Source organism: Botrytis sinoallii (assembly GCF_014898435.1).
Source record: "Botrytis sinoallii strain Bc 23 chromosome Unknown BSIN_004, whole genome shotgun sequence".
NCBI classification, from domain to species: domain Eukaryota; kingdom Fungi; phylum Ascomycota; class Leotiomycetes; order Helotiales; family Sclerotiniaceae; genus Botrytis; species Botrytis sinoallii.
This window is the reverse complement of record NW_024066031.1, coordinates 1,384,735-1,403,448: the sequence shown is the minus strand read 5'-3', so window position 1 is coordinate 1,403,448 and position 18,714 is coordinate 1,384,735. Positions and strand designations below refer to the sequence as shown.

The window sequence follows — 18,714 nt, the reverse complement described above, 5'->3', positions numbered from 1 at the left end:
ATTCTTTGACAAAATCTGATCTTGAAGAACTTAGTGTAGATTTATGCAACCAGCGACGGTGGCATATATCTTGGCTTTACTCCAATCTGCAGAGCAGAGTGATTGGTTTTACAGGTTACAGTATAAAGCTCTGATCTGCTTCGAAGCTGTGGCAGAGATCTTTCACAAGGAAGAGATCAGATAGTCAGGGAAAATGGGACACTACTTCTAGATGATTTCATTCCTTTCATCGATACCGCAAAGATGGAGTAGAACATTTTGGTATATTCTCTAGTTGCGACTATTAGATAGGCTTTGATCAACGTAAACATTTCTAGTTGGTACTAAACTCAAATTCATTTCTAAGTCAGAAGAAAAAACTCATTATTGATTTTGAACAGTCAGATTGTCTCATCTAGTGTGCAGCCCCATGATACCAGATCAATTTCACGACCATTTGAATCTATTTATGTTGCCCCCAATGCCATCACAACATCATGGTCCTTATGATTTAGAGACATATTCCTTATGTACTCTGATATCTCTAGGTTTTGGTATTCATGAATCATGGTTAATCAAATCAATTCCAAAAGCGATAAATGGTTTTCATAAATCTTTCACTTCGCATTCATTCATAGTACTCATCTCTATGCCTTTCCATCCACCATCAAACTCAAAAATAAATACCCAAATCATTTAGTAGTAGTAAAAACATCATACTATGAATTCTCTCTACTCAAATCACGGTAGAGTCTAAGCTGCGCGGATATAGAGGAGGCTATATATATCTAACCATCAACCCAATGCTCAAACAAAAACTGAAAATCCTATATCTTGTATCACTTCCAAAATTGTATAAAGAAAATTAATCTCTCCCAATCTCCCAATCTTTCAATCTCTCAATCCTCTCAATTCCTTCGGAAACGTCCGCGATCATTAAAACGCTTAGCATCAGGAAGATGACCTCGAATACCCAACAAGTTGCCAGGAACTTTATTATCCGTATGCTCATTCATAATCCTCAACCACTCCTTATCGTGCTCCGCCTCCGTCTTCTTCTTTTCTTCACCCACAAGCTTATCGGAAGTATCGAACTTATTACTCCAAACATATCCTCCTTTGCCATCTGGAACAGACTTTTTTGGTGCATCGCCTGCAATAGTAATCCGTGCCTTCTTGATGACATGTTCCCTAGTAGAAGAAACAGCTGGTGTTTCAGGAGCAGCTCGCTTTCTGGAATTCAAAGCCCGAGTTGAATTAATCGCGGCAGCGACATTGGAAGGGCGAGTCGTCTTTCTACCTTGATCGTAGGCCGAGACTCGCTTTTCGGGTGCTTGGATGAAAGCAACGGGTTTCTTGGCGGCGAGAAGCTTTCTTCTGTCGATAGTAGGCTTCTGTATGACGGGAGCTCGCATGACTTCAGCCTCTCTGGTGGTAATAGTAGTAGCTACTTTTGCCTTCTGACGAATTTTTCTCTTCTGCATATCGATCTCCGAAATTTGTCGCGAAATGATGGCATTGGCTCGAGTAACAAGCTCAGTCTGGGCTTTGAACTCAGCATTGTGGCGTTCCTTATCTTCCTCCCGCGAGGTCTTTTCCTGTGCCAGCAGCTTTCTCAAACCATCGTTGGTGTTCTTTTGGTCCTCCAATTGCTTTGTCAGAACTTCATTGGCCTTTCTCTGATCCTTCAATCTCTGGTATCGAGCATCGGTCTTCTTCTTGATCCGAGCTTCATCTTCGCGGCGTTGGATAGCCTTCTTTTCCTCAAGCTTGCGACGTCTAACATCTGCTTGGTGCAATCCCTTTTGCAATGCGAGCTCTTGTGTTAATGCTTGATTGGCAGCTTCCAGCTCTTGTATAGAAAGTGGAACAGTAGCCATATCTGGAGCAGCAGCACCGGAAAGAGTCTCGGTAACCTGTGGAGAAGCTTTGGTGATACCAGAAGAAGGGGTCGAACCAGTTGACGAATAAACAGAAGCAGTTGAGCCAGCTCCAGATAAAGATGAGTGAGCGGAAATCATTGCTTCAGCATCCTTCAAGACTTGAACACCAGCAGGACCATACTCAAAAGAAGTGGCCTTGAAGATCGTAAAGTTATTGTCATTACTCTGAGGAGAAGAGGAATTACCATAACCCAACATAGCATCGATTTCAGAACTATCCGTGTTAGCGACATCAGCGATGTTGAAGAAATCGGCACCAAATTTCTCAGTATCGTTCAAGGGGGCTACATTTTGGTTTGGAATGCCAGCCCAGGTGAAGAAGTCGTCGATGCTATCGCCATTTTGTTGTGGAGCTGTATTTTCAACGGCTGGATCGTTGCCAAAGGCGCAGTTGGGATCTGCCATGTATGCGTTGAAGTCGAAAGATTCGCAAATGTTATCGAGATCAATATTGTTGACTGATTGATCTGCAAAAGAGAGGCCGGGAAGAGAAAGCTCGGGAAGTGGGAGCTGATTTTGCGGAGGAGCGTCTGCATAGATAGATTTGTATGTATGAGATTCATAAGCAGCCCCGGGAGCTTGGCCGAAGATGGTAGCCGGAACACCAAATATATTGAGCGAGGTGTTGGTCGTGGCATTGTTAATTAACTGAGGATTGTTGACTCCAGTAGCATGAGTAATATCGACAGAATTAGATCCTTGACGACGACGATCAACCTTCTTGGTACGTCTAGTGACCTTATCCATATTAGTATTTGGCATACCAGCGGCAACATAGTTTGCAGCAGTAAGAGGAAGATCCATGGTACCGTTGCGAGGAGTCGGAGCGAATTGAAGAGGGATGTTGGATGTGCGAGGAAGACCACGAGCTTGTCGATCGAGATATCGTTGAAGGCCAATGTTACCAGCAGCTTGGACTTTAGCGAGGCCGTGAACAGAGATCGCGGATTCGAACGAAGGATTTTCACTCAATCTTTGACGAAGAGGGTTCTTGGGAGTGGCGGTCTTCTTGCGAGATGGTGTGTTTGGTGATAAGATAATCTCAGACTTATCTCGTGGAGCCATACTGAATTGAAGATATGCATATGGGTCGCTAGAGTGACCGATTTCGGACAGTGGAGCGGTTGGTGAGGCATAGTTAGTGGCACTGTTGCTGTCGATAGGATGGAAATTGATCATGGTTTCCATGAGATCAAATGCAGACTCGGAGGCAGCAGACTTAGCATTCTGAACGTATGTGCGCTTGAGAACACCGGCTTTGTTGGTAGGTGTCTTTTGGGAAGAAAGGGTAGGAGGACCATGCATGACACCATTGTTCAAACCAAGACTGCTTTGGTTTCTGAACTGTGCCTCGAAGTAAACAGAATTTTTGACTGTAGTGTTGGTTAGCAAGAGTTGTGATCGTAGCGAATAGTTTGACTTACCATAGTTATCCCATTCGTCTTGTCCGAGAGAAGCATAATGATTCCCAGTAGCATGAATTCTGAGCTCAGCAAGGTTCATAACACGCTCAAGAGCGCGACTAGGATGTCCCAGAGGGAAGCAAAGAGCGCAGACCCATCCCTTGGTGGTTTGGACGCATTTGATATCGGCGGACTTCTTTTGGGCAGAAGCTGGGGTGTTATTTGTTGTATGTGTTGTTGACATCTTGACGTAGCTTCGAAGCAAATTGATAAACAATAAGAAGGATATGAGTAGATTCATAAAAAGCGCAGGTGTGTCGAGTATATCGAAAGAAGTAGTCGCAATTGATGAAATTTGCGATAAAAGATGCAGAAGTAGTTCTTCTACGTACTTGATGCGATGGTGACAAGAATCGAGATCGAAAATAGGATTGGTAAGTTTTCGATGGGTCGAGCTGTTACTTGAGGTGGTAAAAGTAGGTAAGTTGCAAGTTTTCTGTTGTAGATTCTTTGCACTGATAATGTTGAAGTTCTTGAGGGATTATCAAATAAGATGGAGGCTTATAAGTAAAGTCGAAAGTGTTTATATTGGGCCGTACGCAAATCAGTAGGGCTGGTACGGTTGTCACCGTAAAAGTTAATACGGTAGGAGACGATTCCTTGAGATTCGCGCTCGAAGATGACAAGTAATTGATTGAACAAGTACGGCGAGAAGAAGAATGGCGAGCTGTAGGTGAAAGATGGCGATGCGAGGAATAGTAGAGTATACAGGCAAATGAAACCTCAAAAGACCGTAAGTTGAAATTGGCACAAACGGCTTCAACAGGGTATCTGATGGTACACAAGTAATAGGGGTATGAGGAGAATTGAAAGATGAAAGTGTGGTTCTGAAGCTCTGAATAGATCGTGAAATAAGGAAACAAGTACGCTCAATTGAAGTTGGCTTTTCTATCCACTAGTCGTTCTTTCGTGTTCGTAGGAAGAAGAAGAGGAAGAACGAGGAAGGAATCAGGATTTTGAGATGTTTTTCAATTGTGCGAAGAAATTAAGCTAACAAAGATGAGTTTCATCCATTGCCTTGAACGTGCACTACCTTGATGATAGGAGGCTGGTAAAGAAGTCACAAAGATTAAATGTCGTCGCCGGTGTTCGAAAGTGAAAGAAAGTGAAGCCCTTCGTTTAAACGATGGTAAAGGACTTCGCAATATTCACCACACATCTCATCTTCATCTCTTCCCAGCCCCCTTCAAAACTCAAAAGAGATCGATAAAGGATCATACAGTGGCCTTGGAGTCATATAAAATACGATGTATATAGGCCTTGGTATACTATCTCTTCAATTTCTCTCTTCTCTTGCGACCTGAATATTGCTCTGGCCTGTGTCAAAACATAGCGCATCGCATCACACTATCTCCATGTTGAGATTTGAATATCATTCTTATGTGCTTTTCATAGAATCTTTGCGTCAAAACAAGCTTTCAAATCTTCTCTCATTTGTCTAGTAAGCTCATCGCTAGAGACGTTGACGTTATCCAATACCACGTGACCAACTTCCTACAGAAGCGAAGGGGTAAACCTTGGCAAGGTTATAGGTATCGAAATGAAAAGACTATTTTATATTGCGTGTACTTTACATACAGAGCCTGAAACAAGATAGCAAAGGTAGAGAACGGCTAAGTGTACTCGGGGCCAGAGGGTGTATTTCGCGTACTCTCTCTCTTCTTTTTATAAGTATACAGTTTTCGATTTTGTATAACTACCTACCTAGGTAGGTATAGCCAATTGTAGTTGTGGTCAATCAAAATTATTTCAATGGTTATTTGTTAGGGTGTTTGAGTTTGAATCGTTTTGTGTGATTCAAATCCAGTTAAATTATTGATGATTGTGGACTATTCCCTCAAACTCTTTCACTGCCACTTTACAATACATGGTATTGATGTAGTAGTTTCAGGCATAGATATAGATTTGAAGCTGCTCCTATCATGATCCGAAGCTTCGTTCAATTCACCAGGATTTACATTCATACTCCATAATTTCAACATTCAATGTGACCAATTCACTTTACATCATTCACATATAAACATATTCATCTTCACTTTAATCGCCAAACTGCATATTCACTTTCCAAGCAACTTCCCCAAAATGAGCGCTTCTGATCGTGAACCAACGCCGTATTCATAGAAGTCCGTAGAACTCATCTCAAATGATTAAATCTCTATCAAACATAAGCAACAAGGCATCCACGTGGATTTTGTGTTTGCGCTATTACGCACAACTTCCCGCTGTAAAATCTCCAGTCACGGTTTAAAACATCAAGATTGCTGTAGACAAGTCTTGATGATCTAGATTATCAACATGAGTGTGTTGTAGTATAGGGGGTAGTGGCATCAGAGCGGCAAGTGCAGAAGTTCTGTGTTGCCTGGACGACATCCGTCAATTAGAAGAACCTGGGTAGCTAGCAAGGAATCTTCAATTTCAGCAATAGAAGAACTGCAGGTGAAGTGTATTTTTGGTGATTCAATAGTTTACATTCAGTTCCTTTTCCTGTCAAAGGATGGTCAACTGTGAGCATGTTGCATGAATAGGCGATACTCACCGAAGCTGACAGCGTGATATTTTCATCCCCGCTTTCTCATTTGACAGACAAACAACTCGTTTCGTATATCAGATATTTGGATTGAAACTATCCTCCTATTCCTATGCGTCGTCCTGGCTATAATGCGCGAACGTTTCCGGCGCGACAGGAACAAAGTATTCTTCTAGAACCAGAACATATTACGTTTCGACGAACTGCAAGACTAGAGCAAAGTTTGAGATAGAAATACCATAGACATATACATCCACTTGAGCAAAGATATTACCCCATTGAAATCCTACATAAAATAATATCGATATCCATTGCCACACAGCTCTTCCGATCAAAGCAACAAGGTTAACGGCATCAGACACCACCACTACAAGGTATCAAGAAGCCCCCAATACTCTGTATAAAATTCCATTGCAAATTAGGAGCCATCAACACTCCTCCAAAAAAGACATGCCTTCTGGCTGCCACACCCTATTTCCTCCATCAAATCCAAACCCGTCTAAGTACACTCCTCCCATAGCCTCCCCACCACCAACATCTAAGCACACCAAGATTCCCAAACCCCTCCCGGACATCAACCTGTTGTCACTATCCCCCAGTATTCCTTCATACATAAAAACAATTCTCTCTTCCCCCGCATCTCCACCCCATATCTTCCCAAATCTCCTTCCGAATCCTCACATGCTGATCCCAAGACCCTACACCCTCTTCTCTTCCCTCCTCTATCAATCCAAATCCACACTCAACTTTCTCTCTAAAAGTCAAAAGTTCAAAACTCAACAACAAGAAAACCACTATACATCCCCCATCCCCCCCTCACATCCCCTTATAATTCTAACTCACATCTTCCATCTTCCATCTTCCATCTTCCATCTTCCCATTCACCCATCCACCTCCCTCTCTCTTTCACTCTTTCAAAACCTACCCGATTCCCGATCCCAATAGACCCAATCCACAATATCTACCGCCTCAATTCCCCACCAGGTAGTTAAAAACCCCATACCTCTCCCAAAACCATCTCCCAAACTATCTCCCAAATTCAAAATTCAAAATTCAAATTCAAAATCACAAAAACAAGTATCTACATTCCACTCCACACACTACTTCCATGTATAATAGATGATAGATAGATAGATAGACCTAGGCATAGAAAGCTTACACGAATATTAAGCTCCGGGTAATAGTTTTTCCTCTTCCCTCTTCCCGCTTCCCTCTTCCCTCTTCCCTCTTCCCTCTTCCCTCTTCCCTCTTCCCTCTTCCCTCTTCCTCTTCCCGCTTCCCTCTTCCTCTTCCCTCTTTCCCTCTTCCCTCTTCCCTCTTCCCCTCTCCCTCTTCCCTCTTCCCTCTTCCCTCTTCCCTCTTCCCTCTTCCCTCTTTCCTGCCTCTCTCCCCACCCCTCATATGAGCTAATCATACATTCATTCATGTACAACAAAACAACACAATAAACACAATAAACACAATAAACACAATAAACACAATAAACACAATAAACACAATAAACACAATAAACCACAATAAACACAATAAACACAATAAACACAATAAACACAATAAACACAATAAACACAATAAAACACAATAAACACAATAAAACACAATAAACACAATAAACACAATAAACACAATAAACACAATAAACACAATAAACACACAGCACTACAAACAAAATCCCAATCTCCATCTCTAATGCAAAACTTTAATTAAGTAGGTTAAAAAAAAAAGATACTAACAACTTTGGATATCACAACAATGAATTATAAATAGTAATTATGCCCTCCCCTCCCCTCCCCTCCCCTCCCCTCCCCTCTCCTCCCCTCCCTCTACCAATCTATTCCTATCCCTATCCCTATCCCTATCCCTATCCCTATCCCTATCCCTATCCCTATCCCTATCCCTATCCCTATCCCTATCCCTATCCCTATATATTCCGGATTCCAACGAAGCACCTCTCTAAACCATCAAGCCTCGCTCGCTCGCACCAAAAAAAAGAAGAAAAAATAAATCAACGCTAACCGCCAAATATATGCAAGAGCGAAGCAGAGCCTATACAGACACGGAACCAAGGAGCTTAAATCGTACCACCACTCACAACCTCCCTCCCTAATACTTCCACCTCCCCACTATCGGCTGTTCTCCTCCTTTCCAAGACCCATCTTCCGCCTTTGACAGGGTCGTCTTCTTTCACATAGCTAATTGACTCTGCGCTGGTTGTAGATTTATGTTGTTTGATAAATGATGGTCTTTGAACCTTTTCGACATCTCCTTCGTGCTCATTTCCTAATGATACATCTCTCGCTGCGGTAGTCCCATGTTCTAACTCAGGGGACGATTGATTCGTATTCAGATTCCCGACATCTTCAATTCCACTCTCCATCTGCTCATTTACAAGACCAAATGCGCTACTCTTTCTACGACTCCAAAGTGATTGTAGAAGAGGTCCTGCAGCCACAGGACTGCCGCTCCCGTCAACACTCTTTGGACTAGCATTTCCATTTCCATTACTACCCGAACTTTTCACACTGGCTTGGCTTCCACCCCACGCACGACTTCTCAACTTCAACAATGCTTCAATACTCATATCCGAGCCCTTTTCATAACTCTCCGCAATCATCAACTGTGCCAAGCCCGGACTAACCATGGGAGAGCTACCTGACGGCGCATGAAGATGTGAAATCGACATGAAAGAATTACGATTCGAGTATTCCGAACGCTCAGTGATAGGTGTAAGGTTAGGTTCTCGAGACGCAATTCTACCGCTTTGACTTCTTATCATCCCATCCATTCCCCTGGGACCAAAATATCCACCATTTACATACTCTGCAGAGCTAGCCGCAGGGTGTGAGTAAAACCCAAATTCTTGGCCATAAAACCCATCCTGGTCGTTTGCAAGTGCTTCTGCATTAGCAGCAGCAATGAATTCATCGTCCTCTAATGCATCATCATAATCGAAATCGTCATCGTAAGATGGGGATAGATGATCATACTGGGAAGAAGTATGACCAGAATCGGTAACCAGACCAGGTTGATTTTCCTCGCGGTCCGAGTCAATGTGAAATAAACTTTGCGTACTATCGCGTCGAAATTTGCCACTGGCAACTGCACTGAAAGCAGCCGCTGCGAGGGACGCTTGGTATGCAGCAAGCTTATCTTGCGTTAAGGATTGGGTTATCAATTGAATTGGAGCGGCATCTGAGGTTCTATTTTCAGAAAAGGATGGCTGTGGTGCTAAACCTCCAACTGGACGATTAGCCGTTGGAGACAGCTGTGATAGAGTGTCTTCTTTGGGTTCCCCTATTGTACCTGCAACACCAGTCGGAACAACATTAGGCATTTGTGCAGCCATAAATTGATCTTTTATTGGGCGTCCATATTCATCCGTATCATTGTTGTCAAATAAAGACTCATCAAAACCGCCAGCATCTCTGGTCTCATCACCTTCTGCTTCCAAACCAATCATGCCATCATCAAAATATAGGTCATCGTCGTCATCAAGTCCTGCGATGTAAGGGAATGATGTTGACTTGGAGCTTTGCTGTTGGGTGATATCATCTTGCGATTCATGTGGAACCTCGGTGACTATACCAAGGCCCTGAGATTGGGATCCTGTAATCGATTTCCCTTCAGGCAGCTGCTTGTCTGGTAGGTGCAAATTGCCATCCGAAGAGATTGGTGTGAATACAGAACTAGGAGGATCTGGCGTGAGACAAGGCGAGTACTTCGTCATAGCAAAGCCAATAACTTGTCCATTGGAATCACGAGGTGTCGTCGTAGCTCCAGGAGTATAAGGACTCATAGGACTAGGTACGTGTGGTTGAAAGGTAAAGGCTGCAACATTTCCATCCAGCAGACCTGGTTGCGGTTCATTTTTAACGGCAGCAGTTTGTTCCATTTCTTGCTGCTCTTCTGCTTCTTCAATCTCCTCCAAGGTACTAGTGTTGATACCTGGTATGTCTTCCTCATATCCACCATCGAATCCGGCAAATGCATCCTCTTCGTCATAATCAGCGTTGACACCCGGTATTCTCTCCTCCAATCCATCATCATCCATCATGTCATCGTAATTAAAGTCGTCATCCTCATCATAAATTTGTTGATCGTCGTTACTGTCCAAATTGTTCTTCTTCTCCAACGCCTTCTGACGATGTCTATCTTCAAGCAGGCGTTCCTGTTCCGCAGCTCCTATCATATCGAAACTGAACCTCGAAGACGTACTCTTCATATGTTTTGGAATATCCTTTGCCGAAACATCAGATACATTTCGTGCTCGACCACCGTTTTTCGAGGACGGACATGCTTTAGGTGGAGTTGATGCTGGGTCAATTGATATATGTTTCGATTCAGCCGGGCCAGGAGTTTCGGCTTTTGATAGTACTGGAGGTCCAGCATCCGAGGATAACCTTTGTGCACTCAACCTCTTTAGATCTCCAGCTTGCAAATCATCATTTCCTTTAGACGCCGTGCCTTGATCAACTGGTCTTTGAGTTTCTCGCGCATACATAGGCTTAGGTGCAGTGAGATCAGATAAGTCGTTAGCTTTCCGTACATGAGGACCAGCGGCAGGATACTGTTCCTCTTCAAAATTCTCCGTGAATACCGGTGTGTGATTTCCTGCTTTATCGCTTGTCGCTGAATCCGCATAAGGACTCCTTTGAAACGACCTGGTGCCATCCGCTGTATTGACATCGTTATGGGAGACGTTCCGTCGTGGTCCCCTGGGTGCACTAAAGTCGTGAACAACTGTGCCTTTAATTCGAGGATCAAAATTATCATTCGAATTGAAGTTTGTCGTAAGCGATTCCGGTGTTAATTGAGTTATAGCCTGGGACGTTCTTCGTCGGGCCAGAAGAGCCATGGGATTTAGCATCTTTAGTCTTCCTTTAGATGATTGTGTGGGAGGCGCCTCGAGGGTTGGAGAAGGAATTCGAGCACCCGTAGGTCGTCTCCCAGTTGACTTAATATCTAGCTCTGGAGTCATCGCCCCAAAGAACTTCTTCGTATTCGAATCGTAAATGACATTGGATTGTGATCTAGAATGGTCAGATCCAGCATTTCTAGTTGGCACCGGTCCTGCATGTTCCGCAGATTCAGACTTTTGATTGCTCGTATATAATGGCGATTTCTGGCTGCTTCCAAACTCCGGACCTCCCTTTTGTCCATTATTGAGTTTCGCATCCACCCAGCTCTGCCCTCTTGGGTCATGGCTATGTGTAGTGATTTTTCCATTGAAACTCAAATTCTCAAATGTATTTCCGTACCCCGCGCTCGAAACTCGCGCGACTGGAGGCAAAAAGGGAGGCGAGGAAATGGGCGACGATTCATCTTCGAATCTAGCATCATGAGGTCGTGGAGGATGGCCATGGTCTGGACGTGCTGGCGGTTCAAAACTAGGCACTTCTGGAATCGGGGATGAAGGAGTCGAGGGAATGCGCCGGTGAGGTCGTAAATAAGAGAACATCTTGTCGTGGGAGCTCATACAAGAATGAGCAAGGTCGGAGAGCTGTTTTTCAGCAAATTCTCGACAAGTCCTTTAGGTTCAATTATTTAACGTTTTCACGTTCATCGTTGTTCGCATAGGTGATTCAAGGCCGAGTCGTTGGCTGGTCGCAGAAGATAGAGTTTCTTCGATAGAATGGATTAAATATCTAAGTGTACATTGCGCAAGGCAGGTACTATAGAATGGGAAAGATTGGATTGGACTGGACTGGACTGGACTGGACTGGACTTGATTGGATTGAATGGCAAGGTTTCGGATTGTGATTATTTAGTTGAGTGGTTAATAAATTGTAAATTATAAATTGTAAATTATAAATTGGTAGGCTTCGTGACGTATTTTTTCCCAAGTTCGATTTTTGGGAAGCTTATTACCTAGTAGGATTCCACTAAACTAACCCTGAATTTAGGTTTCAAAGGCCTGCTGTGCAATCTCACACAGGATGTAGATAATGGATCAATCGTAGATAGATAGACAGATACAAGAATAGATCGATGGATATATACCTAGGTAAAGCGACAGATAAATAAATAGATATATATAGATATATATATACTGCTACATAAATGGGATAAACACACACGAGAAAAATCTGAAAAGGGGCGTGATGTGCTTGCCAGAAGTAAAATGAGCTTGTGAAAGAAATAGATGTACCCAGTTATCTACATCTACATCTAGGCAGGTACTAGTAGGAGTAGGTACTAAGGAGGTGGATACTAGATACATCCATCTAACGGGTATCCATCTACCCATCCTCCATCCACGTACCATCTTCGATAACAACTCTCGAAATCTAAGATCTCCAATAACCACCTACTCTGTGCGTCTAATTTGCGATTACATTACTTGCATTTGCACCGCGGAACAATGGATCCCTCTAAAAATAAACTATGTACTAGCTACCTAGTAGGCACTCAGTACAGTAAAGTAACATTGCCTACCTACCGAGCCTACTTGTGCCGATGTCACAATTGAATCAACTGTCTCTTACCAATTACAGTCTCTTGGAAACAGTATTTAGTACGACATGGATAGGTACCTCATAAGTATTATACCTAACTTGCATATTTGGTGGCCATATCTAATAATATAGCCAAACTCTCCAGCATCCTCAACACAGATATTAACACTTTAAACGTCTCAAATTCTTTAGTAAAATCATGCAACTATAGATTTCCTTGGCTGCTAAGAATAGGTACCTAAGACTAATTTGTTATACATAGATCGCTATCTCATCTTGCTCAATCAATCCCTTCCTCCCTCTATCAAATATGTCTCGACAGGTTATAAAGTCATTTTCACTTCATACCTTGATAATGACGCCAGCAATTATTTGTCTCCCAAAAACGCCTCTTTCGACAAGCCTATCGAGCTATTCCCATACCCTTTAATACCCTACCCTGCCATATCAATACAAGTTTAGCTAATCCACATCCATTTCCGTGTCGCTCGCTTCTATCTCGGTTTCGTCGCCACCAATTCCCAACAAAGATTTTTCCATCGGATCAAGACCATCCTCGTCATCGTCAGATACCAAACCCAGAAGCTCCTTATCCATATCGTCAAGGTCATCATCCCCTCCTGCTTGTACGGTAACATGTCCATTTGCCTGGCGCTTGGGGTTATGAATGACTGGCTCGTCTGGCTCGTCTTCGGTTTCATCGCTATCTCGTGCGCGATGACCATTGATGCCATTGCTTGTCAAGATGCGGTTGGTGCCAATAACTCCAAGATTCAAGCCCTTCTGACCATCCCAACGATCAAGTCTTCTCCCGACGCGTCGGAAAGCAGCTGCATACGCTGATACTTCTTCTCCAAAATCGTCCTCTTCAGCTTCGAGTTGAACTAGACCACCAAATCCACGTTCTTTAAATGGGTAAGGATTCCTGTGATAGGTTTCATCCTCACTGTCGCTGAATGGATCTGACATTGCGCTCACCCTCTGGTATGCGCGAGCGAAAACGCCTTGCTGCTTACGCAACTTTCTCGCCGAGTGGTGTGCCTTTCTAATGCCACGACTTAGAATATAATCGACTCGTTGGTTTCTGTTCCGCTCTACTGCGATTTGATGTGCGGTGAGCGGTCGATGTCGCCTGGAAAGAGTAGCTGGCACCTCTGGCGCTGGAGATGAACCTTCACCATTCTTTCCGCCTCGATACCTGGAGCCTGCATTAAGAACACTGTTAATACGCATGTTGCTGGAACTAAAGGCTCGAGGGGGCGGGGTTGAGCGTGTGCTGTCAAGATCGGAGTCGTGTCTGGGGCGAATCTTACTAATCAAACCAGCTGGAGTTCCAACCACATCATCATAACGGGGCCGAACACGACTCATAATAGTAGATGAATTGGAACCCTCATCGAGGGGTAGGTTGAGCTTCGGCTTAGGACCACGTTTTGGAGGACCATTTTCTGCTTGGAAAGCGATTTGGTCTGCTTCAATGATACGTTTGCGTTCGCGCATTTTAGTATGACCATACTCTAGCTCTTCTTCTGTGTCAACGTTCTCCAATAGTTCTTCTTCTTGTGTCATATCCTGTAATCGTGGAACACCTTGATTTCTGACGTCGGTATCATAATCTACGCCAGACCCAAATGGATTCTCATCTGCCCCTTCTTCCGTGAAATCCGACTCGAGATAGAACCACATCAACCATAAGAACGCCTTTGCTCTTGACTTGCTGGTGATTTGAGTGTTCATGATGAGATCATAAAATTCACGGGTTGTAGGAAAATGTAATTCCGTAACCTTCGTGGCATGGTTAGTAAGAACGAAGATAAGGTTGACTGGGTTCGTTCGAGGGATCGGTGTTGATTTGATCTTTTCCAATGTACCAGGTTCGGGACGATCCTCAGATGCACCCTTCAGTATAGATTTGAGCCGAGGCGCATCTTGAAGCTGCTTGTAAGAGTTTGGGTCTTGTCGAGCTTGCAGAGATGGAATGGCATGATAGGTACGAAGTTGTGCTCGCATCTCTGGAAAGACTAAAACTTTATCAATATATGCGAAAAAACCAGGAAGACAATTACTCACAATTCAAAGTGGTATTCATGCGACCAAGATTAACCAAAAGGCACACCATTGCCATGTTCTTTGCTGGCTCATGCTCGCTCAGTAATTTGTCCCTCAAGATCTTACTCGTCTTACTACTCCTGGCCATCGTATCGATATAGAGGTCCGCGAAAGTTTGTTTCGGTAGGGTATCATCGTAACCGTTTGTAAACACGGCGTTGTCGTCCTCAAAGATGAGCTTCAGAAAATCGTATTGGATGTCCTTTCTCCATAGAGGCTCCCCGTCATCCTTTTTCAGATGACGAACCTTATTATTCTGAGGTCCAAGATTTCCTTGCATAGTAGAGCCTTGATCTTTTCCCGATTTATTACGTGAACGCGACGACGTATTGCCAGCAGGCGTGGTTAAATTGATATCTGGGACGGGTGTTCTGCGTTCTTCGTCTTCCGTCGTTATATCGTTTGTTAGTTTTGTCGTTGTTGGTGGAGGGTTTTGGGGAGAGTCGGTATTAGTAGTAACATTTTTTGAGGGCGAGGCTTTTGGGTTTGAACGAGTTGGTGATACATCTTCCTTGTCGGAAGCGACAGTGACGACTGGATCTTGTGAATCTGCCATTTTCCGTCGCTACTGCATAGGACCGAATGGCACAGGAGAAGTACCTAGGTGATCAAAGTCAAAGTCAAAGCAAAAGCAGAAGCAGAAGCAAAAGCAATTGTATCGATAAAAAAATAGACGTTGGAATTGAAATCCCTTTGGATTTAAATTATTATTGAAATTAATATTCGAATTGAAATTTGGTGAATTAAAATGGAATATTGATAAAAATGGTTTCAATTGCAAATTGATAAAAGATAAAGGATAGTTGGAATTGACCGATGTTGTTTGATGGAAATTGAAGCTTCGAACTTCTATACTTGCTTTGGATTCTACATTTTGACTTGAGATGGTAGGTACACCAGGTAGCTTTATTCTTCTTAGGTCATTAGCTGTGAATTATCAGTAGTTACTATGGTGGACCAGTACTAGAGTGTTGAGAATACGTAGTTTCACGCATCTATGATCCTTGTGGATCACCGTATGAGCTCTGATACGACGATCTAGCTTGCTTCTTAGTCACGTGGCAGTCCAGCTCCCCTTATCAAATGGAGAAAAAGGCGAATATCATAGCTAAGTAGGTACGGACAACTAACTGTGCATAATCTAGAGTACAAAGCAACAGAGCATTCAATATAGGCAGAATCTTTTCAACTATAGCCAAGGTGTCAAGTGTTTCACAGTCACAGGATTGAATACTTGTTCCATTCTATTCCACGTCAATCTAGAAATATCTTGATCTGCATTAATCCGTACCAAATATACTATTGATATCTCAGTCTCTTCTTGGGCTACGGGGCTACGAGGCTACTTACTAATTAATCACTATTACTCACCTTACGCACGTAGTCCCCTCGCTACCAACTGAAAGGAATATAACAGACCCGGCCCCGCCTAGTACGCATCGCCCATATCTTACATACCCAGTGATCCTTTACGATGGGAGCATGGAGCATCAGCTGAAACTTTGTTACGACTGCTGTCTGGACTCTGCAGATGATCTGGCATTTGATCGAACTAACCACCTAGTACCTCCCCGGCATCCTATGCACCTACCACAATCTGGCGTTAGAGTACCACTTACACGCCTTACCATTCATCATCCATCAAACGCGTCCCAAATCTGGACATAAGGTTAATGAATCCTCTCGTTAGCCGGTATCCTAGAAAAGCAGAAATACCAATCCCAAAACGTTTGAAATGTTCTCTATTTCGCCACTCCGAATCTTCCTTCCACCATCTATCCCCTGTCTCAGTCGTCTAAAATACATCAATCCGCTTCCTAAGGATCGCATTCAAGGCATATCCGTTCTCCACACGAACTATACGAGAACTGCCGTTAAGCTCTCATCTCGTTTGTTTTCCTATCTGGAATGCTTATCGACTTTAAAATTTAGGCTGAGTGAGATGGGCAACAGAACCTGTCATATCTAGTAGCACGGCATAAGAACCTCGCAAAAGCACAGCCTCGGACGTTTATTTCCCCTCACCAATCCTGATGAAGAATGACTTGACAGATTTTAACGACCATACCCTCCTTTCTATCGGTCGTGCTCATTGCGAATTTCCTTGTCATTGTGGGAACTTTACAGGTCCCGCAGGGTGGTAATTATACCGTTAAGTACTAGCTTGCTAATGGTTACATACATTAACATTCATGATTAGCATCCATGAGACAACCATGCACTGGCTTCATCAGGGGTTAGCGAGTGCGGTATTACCAGACGCCTATAATCTCACAAATTCCATGTTTTTTCAAAGGCTTATGTTAAGGTTTTTGCATTGGAGGAAATCTCTATAGAAGTTTAAAAGTACAAAGTGAGCTGAATTCACAAATTCAACTCCATATATTGGAGCCACACAAAAGTAAGCACCATAGAACATAGAAAATCTAGTATTACATGAGAACAGGCATCAATTGATTTTTGCCCGAAAGAAAAAGGCTGAAATTTAAATGAAATGAAAGTAGTAAGAAAATGCGCAAGTATATCAGGGTATGGTGTGGTGTCGTTAAATCTATCCTCCTTTTTGTTGCTTGTCCACCGTGTGTATTGATAAAAATGAATTCTTAAACGAAAGTCGAGAATAAATAGAAAAGACCTAAAAGTGTAATACAGCGTGTAAGCCAGGGTATAAGAGCAGCCTGGAAAAGTTTCTCGAGGCCGTGAAATGTAATCAGGTCGTTCCGGGTCGCACGCCGTCCTCGCTTTTACCCGATGACCAGGTGAGTCATATTGGTTTGATCAATAACCTGAAGTTCCGCTACCGCTGCCAGCTGCGCTCCCATAATCGTAATAGGCTTGATCATCCTCATAGGAAGTTGTTTCTCCTCTGTAATAACCTTCCCCTTCATAAGTTGCATCAGGGTTTTCATAATAGCTTGCCTCGTCGTCTGGCCGAGACCCGTGTCTAGATGCATCCTCTTGAGCTCTACCTTTCGAAACAACATGCTTCATAGAGACGGAACCCCATGGAGAGCCGCCGGCATCGGCAGTGTCATAGTATACATCATTTGAGTCAGCTGTGTGATAGGAATGGCCCGCGTGAGCACGATTCTCATCTTCTCGGTCTTGACGCTCTTTGTCCGCCTTGGTCTTATCACCTATAAAGGATTAGTAAATTGCTGAAGCTTGAGTGATACGGTGATAACTTACGAAACTTCCTCTGCGCTAACCTGTTCTGCACCCTTCTTCGCTCTTCCGGATCTGTGATACCAGACCAATCGTCTTGCTTTGGCTTTGACTTCCCAGAAGAGGAGCTTTTCCCCTTGCCAGATGAAGATCGATGGGAAGAAGACATTTCGGGTTCTGTCTCAGATATTGGTTCGAGAATTGACTCTAACTTGATGATTTGATTGCAGTCAGGATCCTCAATTATAATGCAACGAGCTTCGGATGCTTCTTCCCGTTCTATGGAAGTTTCGAGATGCTCTGACTTAAAGGCGTCTGCCCTTTCAATGTTCAGAAACTGGCTGAGTGGACAGAAAATAGAATACTGACATCAACAGCGGAACCTGATACTTTCGTTGAGATATCCTACCACTAGACTTCGAGGATAATATGATCAGAATGACGACCGCTCTGTTTGAATTTGCTTAAAAGATATATGCAGTGCTTGAGACGCGTGAAACGTAGAGCAATGAGTGACGACGTAGATAAGAATGCTATAGCTTGCTTGATATCATGAAAGGATGAATGATAGTGATAATGAGCTGATAGTTTTTTTGGTAAAAGAAAACTCCCTACTTTATAGAAACCATACAGCGGCGCAGAGGGCAGATTTGATGATCGCCTTTGGATATCAACAGATATACAAAGATCTCTATAAGCATACTGCGAGAAAAAAAGCAGACCAAGAGTGGATGAAACGTCAAGTAGAAGCACTGCCTCCAGACGGATCATAGATATGACCACCACGAAAACGTGACTGACTATAGGTGGATAAGAGTAGGATATGACTGAACGAACTATCGAGAAGGTCCCCGTTCCTCTAAGGCAGCCTCGCCTGAATTGGACTACAACCTGATCCAGTGATTGGACTAAGTGTACATGTGACCTTGTATAGAGAAACTCCTCCAGGTATGGGACGAGATGGGAAATACGAAACGAGATAGGGAGGATGATGAATCTAGGATCATATTGATAGTGGAGCTTCAAATCGATGAGATAATGGCCTTCCGGTGTGGTGGGGGCCATCCATTCTC

General features: G+C 43.4%; 4 protein-coding genes across 4 annotated transcripts; all 4 read right to left on the bottom strand.

Moving 5' to 3' along the window:
* Positions 1–887: 887 nt before the first annotated feature.
* Positions 888–3,569, bottom strand: EAF02_002922 (uncharacterized protein; the record flags this gene model as incomplete). Its single annotated transcript, XM_038898970.1, has 2 exons — positions 888–3,295; positions 3,347–3,569. 2 exons carry the CDS (start codon positions 3,567–3,569, stop codon positions 888–890), a joined length of 2,631 nt encoding a protein of 876 aa, XP_038761258.1.
* Positions 3,570–7,983: 4,414 nt separating this feature from the next.
* Positions 7,984–11,370, bottom strand: EAF02_002921 (uncharacterized protein; the record flags this gene model as incomplete). The annotated part of the gene is made up of 1 exon (XM_038898969.1): positions 7,984–11,370. The coding sequence occupies one exon, from the start codon at positions 11,368–11,370 to the stop codon at positions 7,984–7,986; it is 3,387 nt and encodes a 1,128-aa protein (XP_038761257.1).
* A 1,459-nt stretch (positions 11,371–12,829) lies between these two features.
* Positions 12,830–15,032, bottom strand: EAF02_002920 (uncharacterized protein; the record flags this gene model as incomplete). The annotated part of the gene is made up of 2 exons (XM_038898968.1): positions 12,830–14,388; positions 14,438–15,032. The coding sequence occupies 2 exons, from the start codon at positions 15,030–15,032 to the stop codon at positions 12,830–12,832; spliced, it is 2,154 nt and encodes a 717-aa protein (XP_038761256.1).
* A 2,222-nt stretch (positions 15,033–17,254) lies between these two features.
* EAF02_002919 (uncharacterized protein) lies at positions 17,255–17,810 on the bottom strand (the record flags this gene model as incomplete). The annotated part of the gene is made up of 2 exons (XM_038898967.1): positions 17,255–17,613; positions 17,666–17,810. The coding sequence occupies 2 exons, from the start codon at positions 17,808–17,810 to the stop codon at positions 17,255–17,257; spliced, it is 504 nt and encodes a 167-aa protein (XP_038761255.1).
* Between the last annotated feature and the right edge of the window lie 904 nt (positions 17,811–18,714).